Below are 26779 nucleotides of genomic sequence, written 5' to 3'. Positions count from 1 at the left end.
AATGTCTGTGGGTGAGTTGCAAGAGTAAGATTAATGCCATCTTGTGCTTGTTTGAGGAGGTAAAGTGTAATTCAAAGGCTATGAGAAACTAGCATGGATATTAGGGACGGGAGTATCACTACCAGTTTTGCATTCCAGGAGGATCACTTTGGCAGCATTGTGGAGGAAAGGTGGTAGGACCAGATGGGAGGTAGGGCCAGTTAGGATGCCATTGCAATGATCCAGGTGAGATGTAATGAGGCCTGATTTATGTCTGTGGTAGTAGAAATGGAGAGGATGGGACCTAATTGAGAGGTATTAAAGATATTGAATGAATAGAGTTTAGTAATTCATTGAATATGAATGAGAAAGGTCTCTAGGATGGCTCCTGCGTTCCTGGGTTTAGTGACTGTGTCATTCATCAGGATGGAGCAAATAGGAAAAAGGAATGAGTTTAAGAGAAACAGTGATGAGTTAAGGTTTATGTTAAATTTGATGTCCACAGAGAGTCAACAATTGATGGCAATGTGTTGAGAGTTCAGTAGAGTGGTGTGGGCTAAAGACACAGATTTGGGAGTTAGCAGTGTATGTGGAGGTGATAGTGAAGTTGTTAGTTTAGATCAAGTGATTTTCAGCTAGGAGTGATTTTGCCTAGGGGGCATTTGGCAATGATTAGAGACATTTTTGATTGTCACAGCTGGGGGATCTAGTGGGTACATGCCAGGGACGTGCTAAATATCCTGCAATGCATAAGATATCCTCCCACAACAAATTATCATCAGGCCAAAAATGTCAATTCTGCCAAGGCTGAGAAATCCTGATTTAGATAATGTAACCCAAAAGAGAGTTTTAGAGGGAGTCAAGTATAGGAGTGAGGTTAGAGTTTGGAAGATAACCTAAGGTGATCAGAGAAAGACTAAGAAGGGGTGACCAGAGAAATAGAAAGAAGACGAGGAAAAAACTACACCCTCGAAGCCAAGACAGAGTTTTAGGAGGAAGTGGTTAACATTTTCAGAGTGACTAATAAGATAATAATTGAAAATTATATTTTAGATTTGACAGTATGTCCAAGTTTTCAATTTATGAAACTACTTTCAGAGTGACTAATAAGATAATAATTGAAAATTATATTTTAGATTTGACAGTATGTCCAAGTTTTCAATTTATGAAACTACTTTTCTGAAGACACTGTATACATCTTGTGTTGTACTTCTTGAAGAAATAGGCTTTATAAAGTGTATTACATCTGGTCTTTGGGAAGTCAATCATTTGGGAAACATTTACTGAGCATGTCTGTAATGGTACTGCGCTGTGCTCCAGGGAGAAAAGATGAGTAAGCTATAAACGCTATTCTTGAGGAGCCTAAAAAGAGATGGAAAATGTCAGCACACTGAGTACCGTAGGAACGTATCCACAAAGAACCATGGAAACAGGAATTTCTAATCTTTCTGTGATGTAGTCCAGCCAGCCCTGGACCTTGATAAGGCTTCCAACTACGGGGAACAAAAAAGCACAAGAGACTGGGCATATTAAAAAATAAAATTAATGAAAAGATTATGTTTATCTTTTTATTTTGATATTAAAAGTGGTCATTAAAACAGGGGGTGATATATTCTATCAGTCATGAGCACAATATATATGTGAGATGTTTTATTTATAAATCCCAATATAATATACTGCTTTCTACTACCTCCAACCCAAAATAGTCCGTTCCAGTTAGAATGTGCCTGAGGCTTGTCCCATCTCTGGAACCTTCCTCCCTCCTCCCTGCCCACTGTGGTTTCTTTGTAACCCCGGGCAGAGACTGGAAATGGTAGTTGTAACTGAGGGCTGTGGAGAGTTGGGGGATATCTGGAGAATCTGTGAGTTTATCCTAAAGTTGGCTTTTCCTCTTATCTCTCCCTTCCCTCCAAAACCAACCACGCTCATCAACCACCTAACCCCAGGTTTGACCAGAAGTGAAGTGAGACTTTTTCACACAAATTTGACTGATTTCAGGGTTCCTAATTTAGATGATAAATCTGCTTATTCTAGTCATCTTTCACGTCTTCTGAGTATTCCTTTGTAGCATAATGTAGTGCGATAGTCCTCAAAATTTATGGTCTCTGAAGCCTTTTCTGCTCTTAAAAATTATTGAGGATCTCAAACAGCTGTTGTAAATGTAGGTTATATTTATTGATATTTACCAAGTTAGAAATTAAAACTGAAAAGTTAAAAAAAATTATTTATTAAAAGTAACAACAAACTCATAAACTTGTTAATGTAGATAACATTTTAATGAAAAATAACTATTTTCTGAAGTAAAAAATTAGTGAGAAGAGTGGCATTGTTTTAAATTTTTGTAAATGATTTTAATGCCTTGGCTTAATAGAAGACTGTGAGATTTTCATACCTACATTTGCATTCAGTCTGTTGCAATATGTTGTTTTGGCTACAGTATATGAGGAAGATCCAGCCTCACATGACATGTAATTGAAAAAGGGAAGGATATTTTAATAGTCATTTCAAATAAGTGTGGATTTTCATCTTTGATACTGCACCAAAATTTGACAAATGGTAGTTTCTTAAAGAAACTAAATAGTTGCAGTGTAGAATCTGAGACCATATTAGTAGACTTTTCATAGTCTGTTATATTAAAATATTTGGTCTATCATAGACTTCGAATGGATTTTATATCATCATGCATTGGTCATTTAGAGACGATTTCATTGAATTATGGTGGTCTTCCAAATATTTACACATTTCATTATGTAATATAAAAAAAATCCATTTGTTAATACTGAATTATTACTGATCTTATCAGATAGTTCTTTAGGTATTGGGAAGCTGTCAAACTCATGGTGGCCAGATACAGTTTTTCAAGAAATTCCAATTTTACTTGAAAGCTTGAATTTTGTCAGAGGTAACAAGTATTGTCGATTGTGTTTTTTGTCGTGACAGACTCATTTCATTTTGTATGCCCGATACCCAAATCTGAAGAGCCTTCATCTGTCTGTCTTTCAAATAAAAATGGTGTTCCATGAAAAATACATCTAGTTTAGTTTACAACTCAAACAATTACACAAGTGTGTTCCCTTGAAATGGTCATTATAATTCAGTGTGCAGCAAAGGTGTTTTATGTATACTTCCCATTTTGTCACAGTGTTAAAAAGACATGTACTCAATGGTCAAGATTTAATAAATTAAATGATTTTTACTATTTCATCCAGGACATTCTTCAGTGAAACTGGCATTTATTTCTGCTGTCTGGTGCCTGGTGGGGGAAGAATATGATGACAACTCACCAGTACAGTTTAGTGCCACTGCCTTGAATTTGGACTAGCAACCCAGTGAAAAGCCAAATGATATTTTAGTATTTTTACAAAAATAGTTTTACCCTCTTGGATCACCTGAAAGGTTCTTGGGGATCTCCAGAGGACCAGAGACTAGACTTGGAGAACTGCTGGTTTAATGGAAAGTTCTTTAACTGGAAGTGAGAATTCTTGGTTTATCATTTAGTAATTGCTTGTTATGGATTTCAGGAAATTATTGACCTCATTGTTTTTTCCTTCCTTTTTAAGAGTGATGTGGAAGTGAGCGCTTTACAAATGAAGTAGCTTGTGTCTAAAGCCTGGCAATGTTATTTTAGATGTGGCACTTTGTAAACAGGTCCTGTAGAGATTTGAACTAGGTCTTTTCATTTATTTTGTTTACTATACTGGCATTAAGGTGCCTGAAGTTGATAATCTGTTTTTGATAAACTTGTAAATAAATTTTCCAAATATAATACTTGAATATGATCATTATCCACACAGACACTGCCGTCATGTTGGAAGGTAGACTATAAAATACAAAAGTTGTCCTTAAGCTGCTTGGATTCTGATTAATAAACACTCAGAAATAACAGTACAATGTATTTTATGCTATCACAAAGTTGGTTTAAATGATATGTAATATAGGAGACCAGAGAGACAAGGTAGAGGGCTGCGGAAGTAGAGAATGGCTCTATGAGATTGACAGAAATTAGTTGGATCTCAATGGAAATGGGGAAATGATGTTTGCCATAGCGCAAAGAGAACATGTCATACTTCTCAGTTATGCTTTTCCCTTCCCAAACTAATAGCTGTTCCCAGTTTCCCTCTTCCCTTTCTGTGGTTGGGGACATCTTTTTCTTGTACTCCTTTTCTTTGGACAACTCTGAGGCCTGTGATTTGTGCTGCTGTGATATGGTGGAAAGGTCTTGGGCTTTGGAGTCAGACTGACCCAACTCCCAATTCTGGTGGCACGAGTGACTTCTTTGTACTCATGGGCAAGTTCCACATCTTTGAAGGCAATATGAAAAATAAGTGAGATAATAAACGTAAAGGTTCTCAATAAATATTAACTTCCTTTCATCACTATTACAAGTAGTCAATAGCAACAGAGAATGCATTAATTAAGATGATATCATGCTGTGATGAAATTTATGTGTTAGACTGTTAGAGCAAAAGACAGTACCAAGGTGGCAGTAATAAGGTATAGTAGTTACCATGAGATTTAGAGTCTGAGAGATTTGCAGTCAAATACTGACTAACTTACATTATTACCTGTGTTTTCTTTGGGCAAATTAACTTAAACTCTTCAAGCCTTAGTTTATTTATATGATAAAGGGGAATGGCTTTAGGAAGATGGTTAGCAAGTTCTCCCCAAGTATTTATTTCTTTAGTTGAATACGATTTTGTTTAGCTGCAATTGTCATGAGTATCTTGACACACACTGCCCGGTTCAAGAGGTCCATCCATATATAAAAGCCTAAAATACTTACTATCAGGGTCCTTTACAGAAAAAGTTTATCAATTCCAGTCACATGCTATTTGGTTACTTGGAATCAGTTTGATTCTTCTGAGGCTTACTTTTAAACTTTCGGTGGGTCCTGACCAGGCTTAGCGTAGGGCTAATTTCCCCCAGTACTAGGCTATACCTTTCTGAGGATTCTACCATGTATGTGAGATCTTTCCTCTCTGGCTGGTGGGAACATAAAAACGATTCCCAGCCATGTGCGAGCTTCCGGAACTGTCCTTTGATTCTTTCCCGGTCCCAGGGCATTTCCTCTCACTCACGGGCAGATGAGCACGCAGCTAAGACTGCACTGGTTATCTCTGCAGTGCCCTGCAGTCCTCTCTCTGTGTTGCTCCCTCCTCTCATACTCTGCCCTAGAAATTCTCACTGCCTTGCCTTCTAATTCTGATTCTTTTTCCGGCTCGGTAAGGTGGCTGGGCTTTGTGTGGATTCCCCTTCCCTGTGCTGCATCCTGGAAACGCCTGGAGGACCGGAAACCGGGCAGTCACAGGGCTCATCTCCTTGTGTCGCTTCGATCGTGGTCCTCTGCCTGTTGTCCATGTCTGAAAATGTCATTGTATATGTTTTGTCCAGTTGCCTGGCTTTTTCGAGTGTGTGTGTTGAGGGATTAGGGGATAAATCTTGTTCCTGTTTCTGTTTTATGGCTGGAAGCAAAGTTATGTTCATAGCTTTTCCTTTTTCTTTTTTCTCCTACATACTCTCTAGGGCACTAGGAAGTCAGATGATTCCACCATGTTTATAATCAACTTTGTTTTCATAGCAATTAAATGCCATAACTACTTGTATTAGTCTGAGTTCTTCAGAAAAACAGAACCGATAGGATAGATAGATAGATAGATAGATAGATAGATAGATAGATAGATAGTAAGGAATTGGTTGACATGATTATGGAGACTGAGAAATCCAACATCTGCAGTCAGCAAGCTGGAGTCCCAGGAGAGCGGATGGTGTAAGTTCCAGTCTGAGTCTGAAGGTAGGAGAGGACTGATGCCCAGCTTGAAAATAGTCAGGCTGTCCTTCCTTATTCTGCCTTTTTGTTCTGCTCAGGCCTTCGATGGATTGGATGAGGCCCACCACATTGGGAAGGACAACCCGCTTTATTCAGCCAATTGATCCAGATGTTCATCTCTTCCAGAAACGCCCTCACAGACACACCCCGAATATACCCCTTTGCCCTGTCAAATTGACATAGAATTAACTGTCACACTGCTGGATCTCTCAGCCTTGCCCTTCATCTGGTTTGTGTCACTGTGAATCTTAATAATGCTAAATTCATAACCTGTGGTCCCTTTTCCTCCCACTATGGAGATGATTCCTGAGTTTCTAGAGTAATCTCAATCTCATTTCGAGGAGCTGTGTCCTGGGGTCACTTTACAACACAGACACATAGCATGTTCAGGATGATTTGACAGGGACTGTTTATGAAGATATGGAAGAAGTGTAGGGAAACCACAAAAGAAAGGGTAGTAGCTGTTGAGTAACAGTTGAGCAGTTACTACGTCTAGTCCTGAAGATGTGAGGGAGAGAACAGATCCAAACCTGGAAGGAGACAGTTCTGTAGTGATGTCTGCCTTGGGAGGGCACTGACACTTGGTGGAGGGACGCAGCCAGCCCAAGACCTTCCCACAGAGAGAAAGAAGGGACATTAAATCCCCTGACCTCCCTCTCCTTCCTCTTTCTCCTCTGCAGTCAGTGGACAGGGTGAGCTGGAGGAGCAAATGGCAGATAATCAGCAAAGGCAGGGAGCTGGGTTATAGTATACCTGGCCCCGCTCCTTCAGAAGCAGGTGTTTCAAGTCACAAACCTAGGATTTGCGATGAGAGGAAATCTAGCTTCTAGATTGTCATCTTCTTGCCTTTCTGTGTGTACACGGTCACTCCTAAGTAGTGTTCCATATGTGCACTGAGGAATTGCTGAAAGCAAGGAGGAGAAATAATGTTAGATTATCTACACTTGATTCAATTAATCAGCAGGTCTCTATTATAGATAAGGAGGGTAATATAAAAAATTAGCAAAGTTTGCCTGGGATAATACTCCAGATACTCCATAACCCACAACGTATATGTGCATAAGACAATTACCCAGAGGAAAAGAGGAGAAAATATTGATGTATAGCAAAGTGGTTTAGTCACCTCTGAAGCATAATTGTGGCAATTATTTATATGTAATCTGTACTTATATGTGAGCTGTATGTTACATGCCTCTTCTATTTTTAACTTATTAATAGACATGGATGGGTAATAGGTTTATTTCAGTCTTTCTGTAAATCATTAAGAAGAACCTTGGTGGAAGCGAGGCATTCCTAGTTATAAATAGACTGAGGACATTTAATGATCTCAGTCTGGTAATTATCAATGAATTTGGTGCATTGGGGAAAGTGGCTGCTGCTCTTCATCTTTGGCTGTGTATGAAACTCAGTTTGTGGAATTACAAAGTTGTGGAATCCACAAATGTGTGGTAAGTGATGATCTGGCTTCTGCCTAAACACCCACAGTGAGGGAGATTTTGCTGTTTCATGATAGCTCTATTTATTGCTATTATTTTGAACAAAAATCTCCTTTCTTATGCTTTCACATGTTTTTAGTAGTTCTGTCTCACGAGAACCACTGAATCTAATTCTTTTTCCTTTGATAACCTGTGAAATATTTGTATACCATGACGACAGTGAAGTTTTTTCTTAGCTAAAACAACTTCCATCCTTCAGCTTTTTCTCACATAACGTAATTTTGAGTATGCTGGTTGTTTTCCTGACCATGGGTCACTTTCGTGGACAAAAAAGGGGCACCATAATAAATCTAACCGAAAGTAACGTCACTGGGTGATCTGATCATAAATTCCTAATTAGACACATCATGGTGGGTAGTCAAGCTCCAGGCATGTAGTTTCTTTAGTAAAAGGTTTATTTTTGCTTTAAGCCAGCTCTGTCCATTGTTTCTGTGCATCTAGGTTAACACGCCTTTGAGATGCCTCTTTTCAGACTCCTCGGAAGAGTAACAACCCTCAATGGATCATATAATATTGTTAACTGTCCTGGCATTCAATCCCCACCTTGCTCTCTCTCCTTTCATGTAACCTTCCCTCCTTAAGTCCAAATGCATAAAAGAAAGTACAATCTGTCATTCTAGGAAGCATTTTCCTCAGTCTGTTGAGATCTCGCTTCTAGGTGTATCCTCTGTTTGGCTTAAATAAACTCTAATAAATTCTTATAATATAATTTTCTGTAGATTTGGATGTTATTCTGTCCACACTTTGTCAGATCCCAAATAAATGAGGTTGCCCAGACTAGAACATTATTTCTAGGCATAGTCTGAAGTGATGTAGTGTATGCGCTTTTAATCAGCCAATGCAAAATGGGTGAACAATACAGTGAAAGAGGAAGAGTGACAGAATCAGTTCTTTATACTTCTTTACTTCTTTTTGCTTATGCTTACCTTAGTCCCATAGTTATGGAAGTCTGTAAGGAAACAACACCTGGATTCATCACATTTTCTTAATCTCTTATTTTCCTATTGCTTGTCTGTGATTTTTTTCCTGCTTAAACCTAAGTTCCTCAGCTCCAAGGACTAGACAGACTGCAGTCACTGTGAGGTACTTGAATTTACACATCGCAACTTCATTTAAACATACTAATTTTCAAAAACCCTCACAGTTTTGGCATGTTGACTCTGGTGACATTTATGTTCTGTTTTTACTATCTAATTTATTGCTAGCTGTTGAAATGCCGACTGTTTCTTGGCCTTACTAAAATATGCGCTCACCCTTTGGGAAGATTGCCTTTAACCTTTTATGGTACATAAAGCTGTATACATAGCCAGCAATGAAACTCAAGTAATTAATAAATATTGGAGGGCATGTAGGGTTCTGTTTATAGCCATAATTTATATCATGCCTATTGTTGGTTATCATTTTGTAAAAGCAACAACAATAAACTACAAACTAATTTGTCTGTTGTATCTTCCTTATCAATAAAATGAATGTAGCATTGTGGCACTGAGCCAGGTAACATAAGAAAGCAGAATCCAATCACTCAGTAAAGAGATTAGTTGGATCCTCAGTAATGTACAGAGTATCACTAATTTAAAGCAGGCTTAAATATTGTGTTAAGAGATTACTTAAAAAATTGAAGGACTGTGTGATATATTGGGTTGCAAGAAAAGTCATGGACTTGAAAAATCATAGTTCTACACTACAAAAAACCAACCAACCAACCAACCAACCAACCAACCAACCAACCATTTAACATGCTAGCCAGGTAAAACCCTCCTGAAAGAAGTACCTATGTTCTGTGACCCTGTCTTGGTAAACGTACTACTTTTAGTTAGGAAACAAATAAAAACTATTAGTATTAACTTTTTAGTAGTAAGTGTAGAAAAGAAGTTTTATAATCATTGTGGTACTATATGTATTCTTTTTTAAAGGTGTTTGAAACATTTAAGAAACTCAAACACATTAAAGAATCTGACATGTTAGCTTTGTGATTTTAATTTGAAATGTTTAATGGATATTAAACATATATGATGTATTAACTAGAGTTATGTTTGGTTATGAGTGAAAGAAAACCCAACACAATAGTAGCTTAAACAAGATAGCTTATTTTTCTTTTACATAAGAGTTTGGAGGCCATCCATTCAGGTTGGAATGACAGTTTTTTTCCATAAAGCCTCCAGGAACCAAGGTTTTTCCTAGTTTCCTGTGATACTACAGGTAAGAGGATTGCAATTTGAAAGATGTAAAATAATTTGGTTACGTTTATAAACAGTGGTAGAGCATTCAAGATAATTGGATTTATTCCATTTATTAGTTTGGTTCATTACATTTAGAAGAATTGCTTAGGTATTTAGAATGATTTTAGTATTTTGTAGGCTACCCTGTGAGGCCTTTGGAAGTTTTGAGAGAATCAGACTTATTTGATTTGTAAATGTAGTTTTAAACGTTTCAGGCAACTTAATTTAACTACCTTTATAATTGGAGAAAATTGTTTAGGGGAATTTAATCTGTAATGAGTTAATTGAACATGAATAAAGGAAGTACTTGTTTAATTTTTATACTAAATTTATAAATTATATACAAAATAACAAGATTTATGACATGAACATAGCTTATAAAAAGTTTAAAAGCATACTATTTTAATTAATTAAATATGAAACACAAGTAACTGTAAGTAATCATTTTTGCATAATAAAGTCCCCCGTAAGTTGACATTCCAGAAAGTAAACATATGAGATCAGATGCTGTGCACACGGAGTTGAGACTACAGACATTATTATTATTTTTTTTATCTTTTGAGTGTATATTTTATGTTGTCAGGAGGAGTAAATATACTCTTTTAATATTTGCATAATATCTTTCATTAGACTTTGACAAGTTTAGCTCTTTGCTGTTAGGAGATTCTAATTAAAGATTTTTTTTTTCAGTAGTGACAGTGTCCTCAAAAATGTTAGCCATGTATACAGAGGAAGTCTTTAAGATATGAACTATTAATAGTTGACATTGGTGTAAGTCCAAGTAATTGCAAATGTGTGTAAAGATAAACCTAATTAAGCTTTTTATGGGAATGGCTTTCATTGCAAAATACTGTCTTCATACTTAATGTCCATTGGATACTTTGAAGGCTAGAGATAAAAATGCCTATGTTTAAAAACTGTTCAAATTCTATACTATTCCAGATCTTTGGGTATTTGCTTTAAAAGCCGAATTTCTCTAAAATTTTAACTTAGCTTTTTTAGCATGTGACATTAAAAAAACTTTTTATTTTTCAATAGCAGTTGACATTCAGTATTATACTAGGTTTCAGATGTACAGCGTAGTGGTTAGACATTTATGTAATTTATGAATTGATCCCTCAGGAAAGTCTACTACCCACCTGGCACTATACATAGTTTTTACAATATTATTGACTGTGTACCCTATGTTGCACTTTACATCTCTCTATTTTATAACTGCCAATTTGTATTTCTTAATTCCTTCACCTTTTTTACCCAGTCCTTCAACCTCCCTCACATCTGGCAACCATCGGTTTGTTCTCTTTATGTGAGTCTGTTTCTGTTTTGTTTGTTTATTTTGTTTTTTAGGTTCCACATATAACAGATTGTATGATGTTTGTCTTTCTATGTCCGATTTATTTCATTTAGCATAATATCCTCTAGGTCTATCCATGTTGTCACAAATGGTAAGATTTCATTCTTTTTTATGGCCAAGTAGTATTCCAGTGTATATATATGTACCACATCGTCTTTATCCATTTGTCTTTTGATGGACACTTAGGTTGCTTCCATATCTTGGCCATTGTAAATAATGCTGCAATGAACATAAGGATGCATGTATCTTTTCGAATTAGTGGTTTGGATTTCTTTAGATAAATACCCAGAAGTGGAATTGCTGGGTCAGAGGGTAATTCTGTTTTTCATTTTTTGAGCTACCTCCATACTGTTTTCCATAGTGGCCTCACCAATTTGCAATCCCACCAACAGTGTATGAGGGTTTCCTTTTCTCCACATTTTCTCCAACGCTTGTTTGTTGATTAATTGATGATGGCCATTTTGACAGGTGTGAAGTGATATCTCATTGTGGTTTTTATTTGCATTTCTCTGATGATTAGTGACCATCAACATCATTTCATATGTCTGTTGACCAGCTGTATATCCTCTTTGGAGAAATGTCTATTCAGGTCTCCTGCCCATTTTTTAATTAGATTGTTTGTTTTTTGGTGTTAAGTTGTATGAGTTCTTTATACATTTTGGATATTAACCCCTTATCATTGGCAAATATCTTCTCCCACTCAGTAGGTTGTCTTTTCATTTTGTTGATGGTTTCCTTTGCTGTGCAGAAACTTTTTAGTTTGATGTCCCATTTATTTAGTCTTTCTTTTGTTTCCATTGCTGAAGGAGATACATCCAAAAAAATATCACTAAGAGCAATGTCAAAGAGTTCATTGCCTGCGTTTTCTTTTTAGGAGTTTTACAACATGAGTTATATTTTTGAGGATCTATTTCAGGTATTGAGTCATACCCATTTAAAGTTTCCTTTTCTTTAGAGAAATGATGGCATTGTTTTCCCGCTTCAGTAATAATATCTTCAATATCTGTGCCTTGATTTTAAAGACAGCAGTACTGTATAAAAATCAAACTTTATAAAACTATCAAGTTAGTGGGGTTATTCTTTGAAGAATGAAGTTTTTCTTTGTACCAAAGACCTCTGTGACGAGGGGAAATGCTGTACTCTTCTTTGTAGGACTTGTTTTGGTTGCAAGTTTACATTTATCTAGTGACTGTGTAGTTAGTGTGTGTCTCCCCCGTAGACTTTATGTTTTATGAGGGAAGATACTGTGGCTTATTTTCTTTACTGTTGTGTCCCTAGTTCCAAACCTTGGGCTTGTCATATAGTAGGTGCTCAGTAAATGCATTGACTGAGTAAATGAATGGAAAGAATTCCCATAAGCAGTGAGTGTCCATTCATCCTTTAAAATAAAATTCATTTTATTGTAATTTATATTTAGTATTTCTTAGGGTTACAGTTATCATACAAGTTAATTGCCTAAAATGTTGAATGGCAAAGAATCAAAATTTTAAATTAGTTAATATTCTAGAAATGCTTTAATGGTAGCCTTGTAACCAAAATCACAAAACTTTCTAACGTTGCAAAGTTTCATTACCCTTCTGGACAGTCTCCAATTTATGGTGTGGTCACAGATCAGTGGCTTTGTTTTTATTACTCCTTTCCTCTTATTTTTTATCTATATACTCTGATAGATATATGGGCTATTCATATAAGCCCCCAAACCTCTAGTAAACTGAATGGGTAATGTAGTAAGGCTTTTATTGTATATACAAAGTGTTATGGAAAGGAGCTGGCCCCTGAGTATTTGTAAATCTTTACTTTTATAGTTTTTATGTTTTTATTATAATTTATGTTTATTATTCCACAGCTGTATCTTTTTATTATAGCATTTTTTATGTTGGATCAATATATTCAGTAGTCTTCTTAAAATGGGTTTTACGCTTTGTATCTTTACCTTTCCTCTTAAAACAAATTGAGTTTGTGTAATTCTTTTTACCACACTGGCGCGAAGGCCACACTGAAGGCAGTGTTTTGTCTTTGGCTGTACGTCTGTTTATTTTCTCTCTTATATTCTGTTTATGGTCTTCACTGGGTCTTTTAATGCTGGCAGTCATAATTTTGTCATAATATTTTGTATGTTGAGACTTTTTTTGTTGCTCCACAACAGACACATTAACAGGCGTTTTAGTTACTGTAAGAAGTGCAGTTTGGTGCTAAGCCCTTGTCATATGGCTGTGATATCTTTTTCTCCTTGCAGTATGTCACTTTTGTTTTGCTAACTTGCCACTAAATGCTGTTTTTTTGGTCACTGTATGATGGGTACGTATTACGCGTATGTTTCAGATCCCAGCTCCTGAATCTCGTGCACTTGCACCTTATTCTTTCTGCTTAAAACTGAGTTTGAGATTTTTAGAAGCCAGGTGGACAAATAGAAGAAAACCAGTCTTATATGTCATATAAAGTTGATATGAAGGCCGGAAATGTCACCATATAAGCAAAAATTGGGGATTATAGAAATTTAGTTCAAAGATATATCAGAATAACCCAAAATAGTCAACTGCAGTTTTACAGTTAGTAACCCTAGCGAAGACCTTTCCATGGACTTAAAAGATGATTCACATTAATTACAGAATAACTTGGTATATCAGAGCACTGTTATATCATTTCAGGCAACTTGTCTGGGCGTCATCAAACAATAGGAGGAAAATCTGCTCCTATGTGTGCTAAGCTTTTAACTGTGTGTTATCTTCTGACCTCATGTATGTTGGCATGACCTGCTATCTCCTCCTTCTTTGGGTATGTATGTGGAAAGGATATGGGACTAAGGATGAAACAGACCTAGATTCAAATCCTTACTGCTTTTGTTACTAGCTGCTTTACTTTGGCCAGATTAACTGAGTTTTCTGATTTTCAACTACTTCATATGAAATATGACATATGAAGACTTCTTGTGTCCTATGAAGACAGCTTGCCCAAGGCCACAGCTGGTAAGTGGCTAATTGCTTATAATAAATAATATTATACTGCACTAAAAATGCCTGGATGACCAAATGTAGGGTGTGCAGATTTCTTTTAATATCTATTTACTTTTGACTATTTAGCTATTTACAAAATTGTTTTGGCCATTACATAAACATATGTTTTAGAGCACCAGCTATACTAAGCAAGGGAAATCTATGGTATGTAGTTGGGGAGGCAGGATAGAGGCATAGAGAGATAAATAATCACACATTTATTGTCATATGCTAGAGGCGATTAGAAGAAGGCATGACTATGGAGAGATGGTTTGGAATTAGGGAATTTAGATAAGCAGAGAGCAGAGAAGAGTCCAGGGATAGCCTCAGTTGTAAAATGGAGGATTGCTGTAAGGATTGAATGAAATAGAAAATTTGTAAAGTATCCGTGCAGTGCTGCATGACACATACTGCAACTGCTACTTTTTTTGCTCTTCTAGACTGAGTATAGTGGTTCCTTCTGTCTTCTTTAAAATTTTTCCTTCCCAGATGCTTTTAACTCCGATGACACATAATTTTCATCTTAAATAACAGCTGGTTACCTGGAACATAATGTTTAAAAAATTATGAGTCCATACTTTGTTTCAGCAGGAAAGAATGTGATCAGTTAGTGATCAATTAGTGATGCTAAAGCAGGTATAAGGTGGGCTGGGGGCCCTGAGTGGTGGCATGTGGGTTGTTGGAGTAACGGTATGTAAAGCAAGTATTTATCATCTTTACCTAAAATCCTATTATGCCTATTTTTTTCTAGCCTTCCTTTCATTTTTTCCTGTTAATCTCTACATTGTAAATTGGCAAGTATTCAGAAGTAAGATGCCAAGTGTAACTCTACTTTTAGTTACTCAGTAAATATTTTCTGAATGATTAAATGAAGAAAATGTTAGTCCTAGAGTATGTAAGAATCTGAGCTATCACCCTTGCTCCAAAATATCTCTTATACATCCTCCCATTTATATGTTAGTGAGCAGTTTCCATTTAAAAAATACTTATATCCTCTCCAAAGCTTAAGTTCTCAATGTGGTTTACTTGTATCAGGTCTTTTCCTAATGGGAACCACCCACATGAGAGTGAGAGTCTTGATTGGGGAAAGGATCGGTTGGAAAAGAAAGTGGCAGTTTTGCATTGGGAAAGAGATTGGATTTTAAAATTTTTTTTATTTATTTTATTTTATTATTTTTAAAAAAAGTTTATTGGGGTGACAATTGTAAAGTTACATAGATTTCAGGTGTACATTTCTGTAGTACCTCATCTATATATATCACATTGTGTGTTCACCACCCATAGTCAGTTCTCTTTCCATCACCATATATTTGATCCCCTTTACCTCATTACCAACCCCCCTGCCCCTTTTTGCAAGCAACACCTCCGAAGAGGGGCTAATAGCCAAAATGTATAAGGAACTCATACAACTCAATAACAGCAGAAAAACAAGCTATCCAATTAAAAAATGGACAGAGGACCTGAATAGACATTTCTCCACAGAAGACATACAAATGTCCAATAGACATATGAAAAAATGTTCAACATCATTAATCATCAGAGAAAAGCAAATAAAAACTACAATGAGATATCACGTCACCCCAGTCAGAATGGCTATCATCAACAAGACAAATAAGAAGTGTTGAAGAGGCTGTGGAGAAAAAGGAACCCTCATACGCTGTTGGTGGGATTGCAGATTGGTGCAGCTGCTATGGAAGGCAGTGTGGAGGTTCCTCAAAAAATTAAGAATAGAATTACCATATGACTCAGCAATCCCTCCCCTGGGTATCTACCCAAATAATCTGAAAGCATTTATCCGTAAAAATACATGTGCTCCAATGTTCATTGCAGCTTTATTTTCGGTGGCCAAGACATGGAAACAACCAAAGTGTCCTTCGATAGATGATTGGATAAAGAGATTGGATTTTAACAAAGATAAGCCTGAATGGTTTTCAGTTCTGAGATGGGTGAGTGCCTGGGATGGTGTAGTAGGATTCCAAGCTGGTACAAAAAGGGAGAGTACGTGAAGGTAAAATGAAATTTTAATATTAAGAACGATAAGTGTACAATTGTAAAAATACTGAAGAAGTTTCTTTATGATCTTACTTTCTGCTCTCTCTAATATTCTCCATCCCCCTCCTTTCCACTTTTAGATACAGAATTATGATATTGTCTTTGGCTGTCTAGATTGGTACTTGAGTTTTGACCCATTTTATTCTCCCATCTTTACTTACCTTCTCTCTAAATCCTTCTTTTCTTTTAAGTAAACAAGTAGGGTATTCTAAACCTTTTCTGGGTGCTATTAATTGGTGGAACTACGTTGTCTCACCCAGCCACTTAAAGTTCACCTGAAAGAACAATAGTGGATGTAACTCCTTTCTTGCATCTGATTTCTCATAAGAAAGGATCTTGGGTTTCAGAAAGAAAAGAAGGAATATGAGAGTGGATGGTGAGAAAGAGAAACTGTAAAATTTGCACTGGCTACCCTTTCCTACTTTTTAAGGTTCTTGTACTTTTGAGTGTCTTCTCAGTATGTGGAGAAAGGCTAGTTTTTATAAAACTGCTTTGTTTTTTTACTCCATATTTAAATATTTCTTAAAATTTATGAAATGAGACTATATTCTTGACTGTACTCTCTAGCCTTATTTTTAAAAAATGGATTTAGTGTCTTTAGTTATATGATGTTAATTTACCTTTCTTTTTTTTTAGACATATATTCCTGAACCTTGATGTTTGATTATATTTAAAACTCTTCTTTTAGTTTTAGAGCCAAGGAACAGAGTAGAAGTTATAGAGATTTTTTTCAGGCTTATTGCAAATACCAGGTAAATGGGAATGTCTACTACTTAGCTGATTCAGGAACAATGGGATGGCTACAGAAAGAAGATCTGATTCTAGATCAGTTATCCTTAGACTATATAATGATGTCAGCTTTAATAGAAAGGTTTAAAGGAGCCTTTCTTATGCCTATTTCCTTTTTACCTGGCTTTTCAGTTTGACAGGGTCAACTGTCTAGTCTAGCTTGATAATTAATTTATAATATAAAAGTAGTTTCAAAATCTGTTTGAAATCCACTGGCGACATACAATTCATGAATAAAATTCACACCTGTTAGGAATGATCGATCTTTGTTGTAATAGAGTGAGGAGGATGCAGCAGAGTGTCATTCATCCTGTGAGTGGCATTGTGGCAATTGAAATGGTTTGACTTACAATAAGAATCTTTTGTGCTTCAGTGCAGTAACTATCGTGAGGATACAAGGAGGTAGGAAATAATGATCTGTGCCATGATAGCTTCTGGTCTCTTAAAAAAGCTGTTGCTCGCAGTACAGTGGATTCCAAAGTTTCTATGTAAACTTTCAACCTGTAGTACTTTGTTAGTTTTTCCGTTAAGTTTATATGGAGCAATTACTGTATCCATTTTAAAAAAAATAAAATTCTAGGGAAAATAAACTAATTTGTGCCTGTAATCATGAGTTGTGATTCAGGCTTTCCCTATTAATTTAAAAGTGTGGCTTCAGTCTATGCCAATATTCAATTCTGGTAATTTTATTATTTAAAGTAAAAGGTTTTTAAGCAGTATTAATTTTGTTTACTGATACATGGAAGATAATGAAGAATGTGCCTTTAACTTTCTTTTTATTTATTATTTTTATTTACTTATTTTATTGGGGAAGGGGAACAGGATTTTATTGGGGAACAGTGTGTACTTCCAGGACTTTTTCCAAGTCAAGTTGTTGTCCTTTCAATCTTGATTGTGGAGGGCGCAGCTCAGCTCCAGGTCCAGTTGCTCTTGTTAGTTGCAGGGGGTGCAACCCACCATCCCTTGTGGGAGTCAAACCGGCAACCTTGTGGTTGAGAAGATGTGCTCCAACCAACTGAGCCATCCGGGAGCTCAGCGGCAGCTCAGCTCAAGGTGCCGTGTTCAATCTTAGTTGCAGGGGGCACAGCCCACCATCGCTTGTGGGAGTCGAGGAATCCAGCCGGCAACCTTGTGGTTGAGAGCCCACTGGCTCATATGGGAATCCAACTGGCAGCCTTCGGCGTTATGAGCATGGAGCTTCAACCGCTTGAGCCACCGGGCTGGCCCCTAACTTTCTTTGTAATGTATATGCTGTACATGTTTAGGAGTTTCAGTGTACATTTTTCCCTGTTAAATTCTGAAGAAACACATTTAACATGGTGTGATGAATCAGCTCACATTGCTGAGTTAATTTATTATTCATTAAACTACAGGAAATATTTAAAGCACAAATTTTCTCTGGATTGAGATTTAACAAAGATTGCTCCTTTACAGTGTTAGAGATTTTGATTTTTAGTTTTGTGAAAAAACTGTCGACTGTTTCACTGTCTGAAGGTGTTTAGGCTGTTATAACAAAGTAGCATCGACTGGGTACCTTAAACCACAAACGTATTTACCACAGTTCTGGAGGCTGGGAAGTCCAAGATCTAGCTGCTGGCAGATTCGATATATGGTGGGGACCTGATTCCTGTTTCATAGGTGGCCAACTTCTCATGATGTCCTCTCATGGCAGAAAGGGCAAGATAACTCTCTGGAGTCTATAAGAACACTAATTCCCTTTGTGAGAGCTCTACCCTCATTCCTGTAGACTTCACCTTTTAAAACCATCACACTGGAGGTTAGGATTTCAACATATTACTTTTGGGGGGTCATGACATTCAATCCATAACACTTTCAATTTTTGCTTCCAGTTTGAACTTCAAGCCATGTTTTGAACAGAGTCAAACTACTTGGATCATCTGTTTCATATGGATTAATAAGTGAATCGATGATACCCATATTCTCCTAGTTTATTTTAGTGTAATCTTTTCCATGTTACATTGAAAACAACGAGTGCTACTGTAGGTTTTAGCCGATGCTCTAAACCAAGCACAAGAAGTAAGGGTTAGTAACAGTGGAAAGTAAAAGACAAAATTGTTATTGATTCCATGTCATATGTTTGTCTACCTAGAAAATTCAAAAGAAATAATCAAAAGACTATTTGAAAAATAGTGAGAATTCTGGAAGATAACTGTATAAAAATATAAGATCACTGTATAAAAAATCAGCAGCTTTCCACGTCTAATTCTGGCAGCGTGGCAGACTAGATGTTCAGAAAAACTTACTGTACTAGCATACCTAAAGTATTACATAAAATATTAACAAAAATTACTTTTCAATACACACCTGAGATAGGAGGAAGGAAGGGGATTTCTCAGAATTTCGAAATCACAAGAATGTGTGAGCTAATTGGTGTAGGTGTGCACTAGAATTGACGTTTACCCAGGTATTACCTGCTGATCCTTGGTGGCTTAGGGCCTATATTTTATAGGGCTATGTATGAAGGAATGGAGACAAAGTCTGGTGCCTAAGGAAGGAGAAAGATTCAGTGGAGCATCACCATATAAAAGCTGGGACACCCAAAAGATGACCTCCTTGATAAGTCAGCAATGAAATAAATCTTCCTTACATTGGTAGTTACTGTGGATATGTTCTGGTCTTATCCTTGGCTCTGGGTAGAGTGGAAATAAATGGACAGATAAAATAAAAGATTAGATGCAACTAAAGAGGAAGTTAGTTAACTGGAATGTAGATGAAAAGAAAATACCTGGAATGTAGTACATAAAGAAGAGTTGGAAAAAAAGTGAAAGTTTGAGGGACATGGAGGATAGCGTGAGAAGGTCCAACATAGATCTAATGAGAGTTCTAGAAGGAGTCAATGGAGAAAATGTGGCAGAGGCAATACTTAAGGAGATAATGGCTTAGAATTTTCCAAGAGAGAACTAAAATTCAGGACAATAATAGCATATGAATTGACCTGGGAGAGAAAGTGAGTGGATTTGAAGAATTCATAGGGAAAGAAGGTAGAAGTATTGATCCGCTTTCCACTTTAAATATGTTTGTTTAAATTACTGGGTAGTCATTATAACAATAGAAATGGACTGTATGATTTCTATTCTAAGGAAAAATGTAATGAGAAGAATGTCAATAAAAAAATAAGACTACCAAAAAAAAAGTGAGGCAAAGAGAAAGACAAAATAGTAGATATGTATCCAAAGATATAAGAAATATAAATATAATACAACTCTCCTATTAAAACAATAATATTGTTAGACAGGAGAAAACAAAAACAAAATAAAACAGAAGCAAAATTCAGATAGGTTAAAGAGATATACCTAAAACACAAAAATATACAAAGTTTAAAGGATTGGAAAAGATAAATCATGCAACATGAAAATGGGTTTAGTCATGTTAATATCAGAAAAAATAGACTTTATAGCAAAAGTAGTTCTCAAGGTAAAGAATCACCAAAACAGATTTAGGAAGAATAGAAAATCTAGGTTATTCCATACCTAGTAAAGAAATAAAATCAGTAATTACAAACCTTCTTACCACAAAAATAGCAAGCCAACACTCAAGAAACCAATAATTACAATCTTATGCAAACTAATGCATGGAATAGAAAAATACATAATACCTCTCAACTTTGTTTACAAGGCAAGTAAAACTTAGAAGAATGACATGAAAAGGGAAAATTACAGGTCAGTCCCTCTAATTAATATATGTAAAAAATCTTAAGCAAATATTAGCAAACCAAGTCCAGCATTGTAATAAAACAACTATATTGTGATTAAACTGAGTTTAATCCAGGGAAGCAAATTTGGTTAAACACTACAAAAAATTTGTTAATGTAACTCACCAATTTAGTAGATTAAAGGAGAAAAAGTATATAGTAATTCAGAAAGAATCTGAAAAAGCATTCTATAAAACTCAACAACCATTTTTGATCACAAGTCTTCTCAAACTAGGACTAAAGGGAATTTTATTTAACCTGATGTACTGTATCTGTTACAAAAATATAGCAAGAATCATACTCAATGATGAAAGGTTAAAAGCCTTGCATTTAAAATTAGGAACAAGGCAAGGAGGCTTGGCATCACAACTTTTATTTAACATCATACAGGCACCCCTAGCATGCAAAATAAATCCAAAAACATACTTACACTCATGAATAAAAGAATGAATAAAAGTTGAATAAAAGAATCAAACTGTCATTATTTGCAGAAAATATCATTATTTACATAGAAAATTTAAAAAAAATTAGACAAATTATTAAAATGAGTCAGGGAATTTAATAGGGTGGCTAGATATAAGATTAATATATGAGAAAATTAAATTTCTACATACCAGAAATAGTTAAAAGATGCAATTTTGATAAAGATACAAATAGCTTCAAAAACTTTGTGGAAAGATGTTAAAGGTGTCAATAAATGGAGAAACAAATGATGTTCATGGATAGGAAAGACTGAATTTTATAAAGATGTCAATTCTCCTAATAGTCTGCAAATTCAATCAAAATTCTGTTTGTGGAAAGTGACCAAGTTGAATTTACAATTTATGAAGATGAGCAAAGGGCCATGAATAGGTAAGACATTCCTTAAGATAGAGAACCAGATGGGGGACCTCTTCTGCTAGATAGAAGGACTTATTATATGGCTACAGTACTACATGCCCTGTTTTGAATAGACAGATAATACTAGTGGAACTGAATAGAGAGCTCAGAAACAGACTTACACATACGTATATGGAAACCTGATTTATGACAGAGGTGACATTGCAGATTGTTGATGGTGCAACAATTTATTATCCACATGAAAATTAAGAAAATGGATCCTTACACTATATTTAGAAATTAATTCCAAATGGTTTAAAGACTGAAATGTGAAATACAACATTATAAAGTATTTAGAAGACAATATCTCAATGACAGTATACTAGGGAAGGCTTTCTTAAACAAGACCCCAAAATGATAAACTTGTAAAGGAAACAATTGGATTAATTTGATTACATAAAAAGTAAGAACTTCTGTTATTCAAAACAACACTATCAAGGGTCCAGCAGAAGCTTGTTTAAGATGATGAACTTAAATGCCTAGTGCATTTGATTAATGTATTTGATAATTACACAACTGGAAGATTAGAAACAGATTACTATTAAATACCTAAAAATTCAAGAAAACACACAACACATGCCCAACAAAGATCTTCCTACCACCTATCAGGGAGACAAAGGAGAAATAATCATATTGTTTGCTGTATTGCTCAGCCATTAATAACATTTACATGCCTATCAAATAAAAATTGTAATATAATTACGTTAGAGAATGAGTGCATGAAAAGTGTGGCTGTGCTTGTGAAAAAGAGCTCAACCTATAATATTTTATGAATTAACTAAAATCTGCCAAACTTTGAATAAGGTTCATAGATTAATTGTATCAATGTTAATTTCCTGGTTGTGATAACTGTACTATGGTTATGTAAGATGTTAGCATTAGGGAAAGCGAGGTGAAGGGCATACGAGAACTCTACTATTTTTGCAGCTTTCTGTAAGCCTAAGATTAAATCAGAATAAGAAGTGAAAGCAGTTGAGTTGAAGAGTTGCGGGCTCTGGGGAGTAAGAAATGGGAGAGGGATGGGGGATTATTGACTTTTAGTAACAATTTTATAGTACAATTTGACTCTAATCTGTATACATATGTAATTGAAGAAAATAGAAAGTAGAAAATTGTGCAGGGTACAATGGAGAAAAATTATTACTTTGAAAATTTAAGTTGCATGCTTTTGGAAAGAACTGACAAAGTTATGTGGAAAAATATTGTTGTCAAATTAGGTATGAGGGAGATTGAGCTTGTTAGTTTAGTCAGAAATTAAAGAAGGAAACCATAAAAAACTACACACACACACACACACACACACACACACTCTCTTAAACATTTTATTTTAACTTGAAATATAAAAATGTATACTTTTTAACTAATCTTTTAATGAAGGACCATGGGTTTCTTTGAGTAGGGATCTGGTGAATAGAGTTCAGCAATGGATTTCTTATTAGAACCAGGCCTATATATTTTACAATTTCCAATTTCTGTCTCTTTAAAGGAAAGAAAGAACCTGAAGAACATATGATGAAATCTGAATACATAATCATGATAGGTTTTTATGGTTTTTGTTTAAACTTTTAGCTCAATACTAGTCCAAGTTGCATAAGGACCTCTACCGTCCTTTGTTCTGGTGAAGTAGGATATGGTAAGAAGAATGAGTGGGGATGTGGCTGCACAGAACGTTTGGTAAAAGAAACTATATTGTATAGTAACCTTTTGTTGACTGTGTAGTGTATTTGTTTTGCACTTGAGCATAAGCAGTAGATTGTTTTCTCTTGAGACTAATGCAGTTTCTTGTCTCAGATTTAAAGTAGATTTAAAAAAAATGTTTTCCCCAGTTTTATTGGGAAATAATTGACATACGTCACTGTATAAATTTAAGGCGTACAGCATGATGGTTTGAGACATATATTGTGGAATGATTTCCACCATAGGTTCAGCTAACATTTATATTCTCATATAGATACAATAAAAAAAAAAGAATAAATGAGAAAAGGAAACAAAATTTCTCCTTGTGACGAGGACTCTTAGGATATACTCCCTTAACCACTTTCCTATATATCATAGCTCTTAGTTATATAGTCATCATGTTAGACATTACACCCCTCCTACTTATTTATCTTATAACTGGAAATTTGTGCCTTGTGACCAACTTCCTGCAGTTTTTCCTCCCTACTCTCCAACCCCTGGTAAACACAAGTGTGATCTCTTTTTCTGAGTATTTTTTTTCTTCCCTAGATTCCACATATACGTGAGGTCATACAATGCTTGTCTTTGTCTCATTTCATTTAGCCTAATGAATTCAAGGTTCATCGATGTTGAAAGTGATAGGATTTCCTTGTTATTTTTTATGGATAAATAATGTTCCATTGTGATCTATCTATCTATCTTTGGAGAAATGTCTATTCAGGTCCTTTGCCCATTTTGAACTGGGTTCTTTTGTTTGCCGAGTTTTAGGAGTTCTCTATTCTTGTAAGATATATGACTAGCAAATTTTTTCTCCCATTCTGTGGCTTGCCTTTTTATTCTGTTGATATTGTCTTTCAATGTATGACATTTAAAAAATTTCATAAAGTCCAATTTGTCTGTTGTTTCTTTTGTTGCCTGTGCTTTTGATATCATATCCAAGAAATCATTGCCAGTCCCAATCGCATGAAACTTTTGCCATGTTTTTTTCTAAGAGTTGTATAGGTTTAGCTCTTACATTTGGGTCTTTTATCCATTTTGAGTTAATTTTGTATTTGGTGTTAGGTAAGGGTCCAATTTCAGTATTTTGCATGTGGATTTTGCAGTTTTCCCAGCACCGTTTGTTGAAAAGACTGTCCTTTACCCACTGAATGATATTTCCCCCACTCCCCATGAAAAATTGTTTGAATGTATATGTGAGGGTTTATCTGAGCTCTCTATTTCATTGGTCTATATGTCTGCCTTAACACCAGTACCACACTGTTTTGATTACTGTAGTTTTGTAGTATGTTTTGAAATCAGGAAGTGTGAGTCCTCCAGCTTTGTTCTTCTTTTTCAAAATTGATTTGCCTATTTGTGAGATAGCTAGATTTTCCATATGAATTTTAGGATGGATTTTTCTATTTCTGAAATAAATTTCATTGGGATTTTGATAGGGATTGCACTGAATATGTAGATTGCTTTAGGTAGTATTGACATTGTAACATTACTAAGTCTTCTAGTCAATGAACATGAGATGTGTTTCCTTTTATTTATGTCTAATTTCTATAAGTAATGTTTTAAATTTTTCGTTGTATAAATCTTTCACTTCTTTGATTAATTCCTAAGTATTTGATTCTTTCTGATGCTGTTATAGATGGAATTGTTTTCATAATTTCCATTTCAGATTGTTCATTGTTAGTGTATAGAAATGCAACTGATTTTTGTATGTTGTCTTTGTATCTGGCTACTCTGCTGAATTCATTTATTAGCTTTAACAGTGTTGGTTTTTTTTGGTGGAATCTTCAAGGTTTTCTAGTATATATAAGATCATATCATCTACAGACAGAGAAAACTTTACTTCTTTCTTTCCAAGTTGGATGCTATTTATTTATTTTTCTTGCCTGGTTGCTCAGGCTATAACTTTCAGTACTATGTTGAATGGAAGTGGCAAAAGTAGGCATTTTTGTACTGTTCCTGATCTTAGAGGAAAAACTTTCAATCTTTTACCGTTGGGTGTGATGTTTACTATGGGCTTTTTGTGTATGGCTTTTATTATGTTGAGGTACAAAATAGAATTTTTCCACTTTTTTTGGATTTGTATACTTTGCAAATTCATCAAGTAAAGAAAAAAATAAAAAGGAATAAGGATAATTGCTTAGATATGTTTGTGTGTGTGTGTGTGAGTGCAAAATACATGTATACACATACTGGATAAACATGTAGTTTGTATAATTATATGAATAAAGTTGGTGGAAAAATTACTTATTGGAGCTATTTTTTAGAAGCATGTTGGTAAATGGTAGAAGAATTGTTTGTTAATAAAACAATATCCCAACTATTTTTAGATGTTGCATCTATTGAAGTATTAGTTCTATAATATTTAAACTATTGCAAATTGAGGTGAATTAGTTGGAATTCAAAAGAGCAGCAGTTGAGTAGCTATTTGCATTTTTAATCTGACAGTCTTTGACAAAACAAGTCAGTATGTTTATGTATAATGACATTCTTTTAAGAGATTTTGTTTCTTCTTATTTCAGGCAACCTAATGAGGCCTCTTTTGAATTATGGTATTGCTTGGTGAGCATATCTTTTACTTTATGTTACTTTTCAGAATAATATTGATTAATTTATGTAAATTAGTTGTATTTTTGGTTTATTGTTGCAGTATGTCCATGGGCTTTCTAGTTGAAGAGACGGCACCAGTCGTCTGGAGAGGACTTATGGTAATGTCCGCCATTGAGAAACTGTTGAGGCAGGTAAGAACGTTGCATTAAGTACCATTTTGTTATTGGCATACTGTAGTTAATGCATTCTTGATGGGAGAGCTGTTAAAATTTGCATTTAGGTTGAGATATTTTGCAAAAGAATCCAGTGGATAGACTAAATGTATAATGAGTTACGTGGCGCCAAGACCAGATATCATTGTTACATGATTTAATCTTTCCCATTGCTTATGAGTATTAAAAATCCTAATGTTTTATTTTATATTGTTCTGTTGCTCTGTTGAGTCAGTCTGCGGTAAGATGAGGAAATCTATTTTATAAGTAATATGCCTTCTTTAGATTTATAGTTAATCTCATTTTGGCCAATGTGAGTTATAAGGGCAGTGTAGAAATTATTCAGATGTAGAAAAAATATATATAAACTATAGTGCTTGTGATTTAAAATCACTTCAGAACAAAATAAAATTTTGTTTTAGTCTGAGTACATATGGCTGTATATTTGTGGATATAATATCTGTCCAATCAAGTTTAATTTATCCTTAAGGAAGAGAATAGTTGATTGGATAAGCTAAAAATATCAGATGGGCTATATGTTATTCAGAGGAATAAATTTTATTTTTTCTTAAGTAGCTGTGAATTTACAGTTAATTATATTCTAGGTAAATATTATAAGTAATTTGGATTTTCTCCATCAAGTTACATTAATTACATCTTACTTATTCAAATTTTACTTTGGGTCAGGTACCATGATATAGGTTGACAATAGCAATCATAGATATTTCTGTGTGTGTGTGTGTGTGTGTGTGTGTGTGTGTGTGTGTGTGTATATATATATTTCTAGTTGAGAAAGTGAGTAAATGAAATATGTCTTGAAATCTGAAGCTCTTTTATTTAACATCTTGTCTTCCTTCTGCTGCTTGAGTTCTGATAAATGTGCTCTTCAATCTCTGGTCCCACAATCCTCCTATTTTCTCAGTGCATTAAGTCTCTTGGCTGCATCTCCTTTTCTTTTACACTCAGATCCTACAGTTGTTTAATTCAGTTATACTCCCAGCAACACCCTTTTCCTACCAATTCCTTTTTGACCTTGATTAGTGTGG

The 26779-nt window shown here is 35.2% G+C and overlaps 1 protein-coding gene across 5 annotated transcripts in view; it reads left to right on the top strand.

The window, feature by feature from the left end:
• The window catches only part of NUBPL (NUBP iron-sulfur cluster assembly factor, mitochondrial), a 196931-nt gene that overhangs the window by 50136 nt on the left and 120016 nt on the right, over window positions 1–26779 (top strand). For 4 of the 5 annotated variants that reach the window (XM_088796897.1, XM_088796895.1, XM_019754547.3 and 1 more), the window contains 2 exons: window positions 25494–25533; window positions 25622–25712. The exons of the other annotated variant lie outside the window; for it this stretch is intronic. In XM_088796897.1, coding sequence (XP_088653023.1) covers window positions 25494–25533; window positions 25622–25712 — 131 coding nt within the window. The remainder of the gene's footprint in view (window positions 1–25493; window positions 25534–25621; window positions 25713–26779) is intronic. 5 annotated transcript variants of the gene reach the window in all.

The sequence above is a fragment of the Rhinolophus sinicus genome, chromosome 3 (assembly GCF_057876585.1).
Source record: "Rhinolophus sinicus isolate RSI-liver-muscle chromosome 3, RSI-T2T, whole genome shotgun sequence".
Taxonomy (NCBI): Eukaryota; Metazoa; Chordata; class Mammalia; order Chiroptera; family Rhinolophidae; genus Rhinolophus; species Rhinolophus sinicus.
Note: the sequence above shows the minus strand (reverse complement) of the source record. Positions and strands in the feature narration are given on the sequence as shown.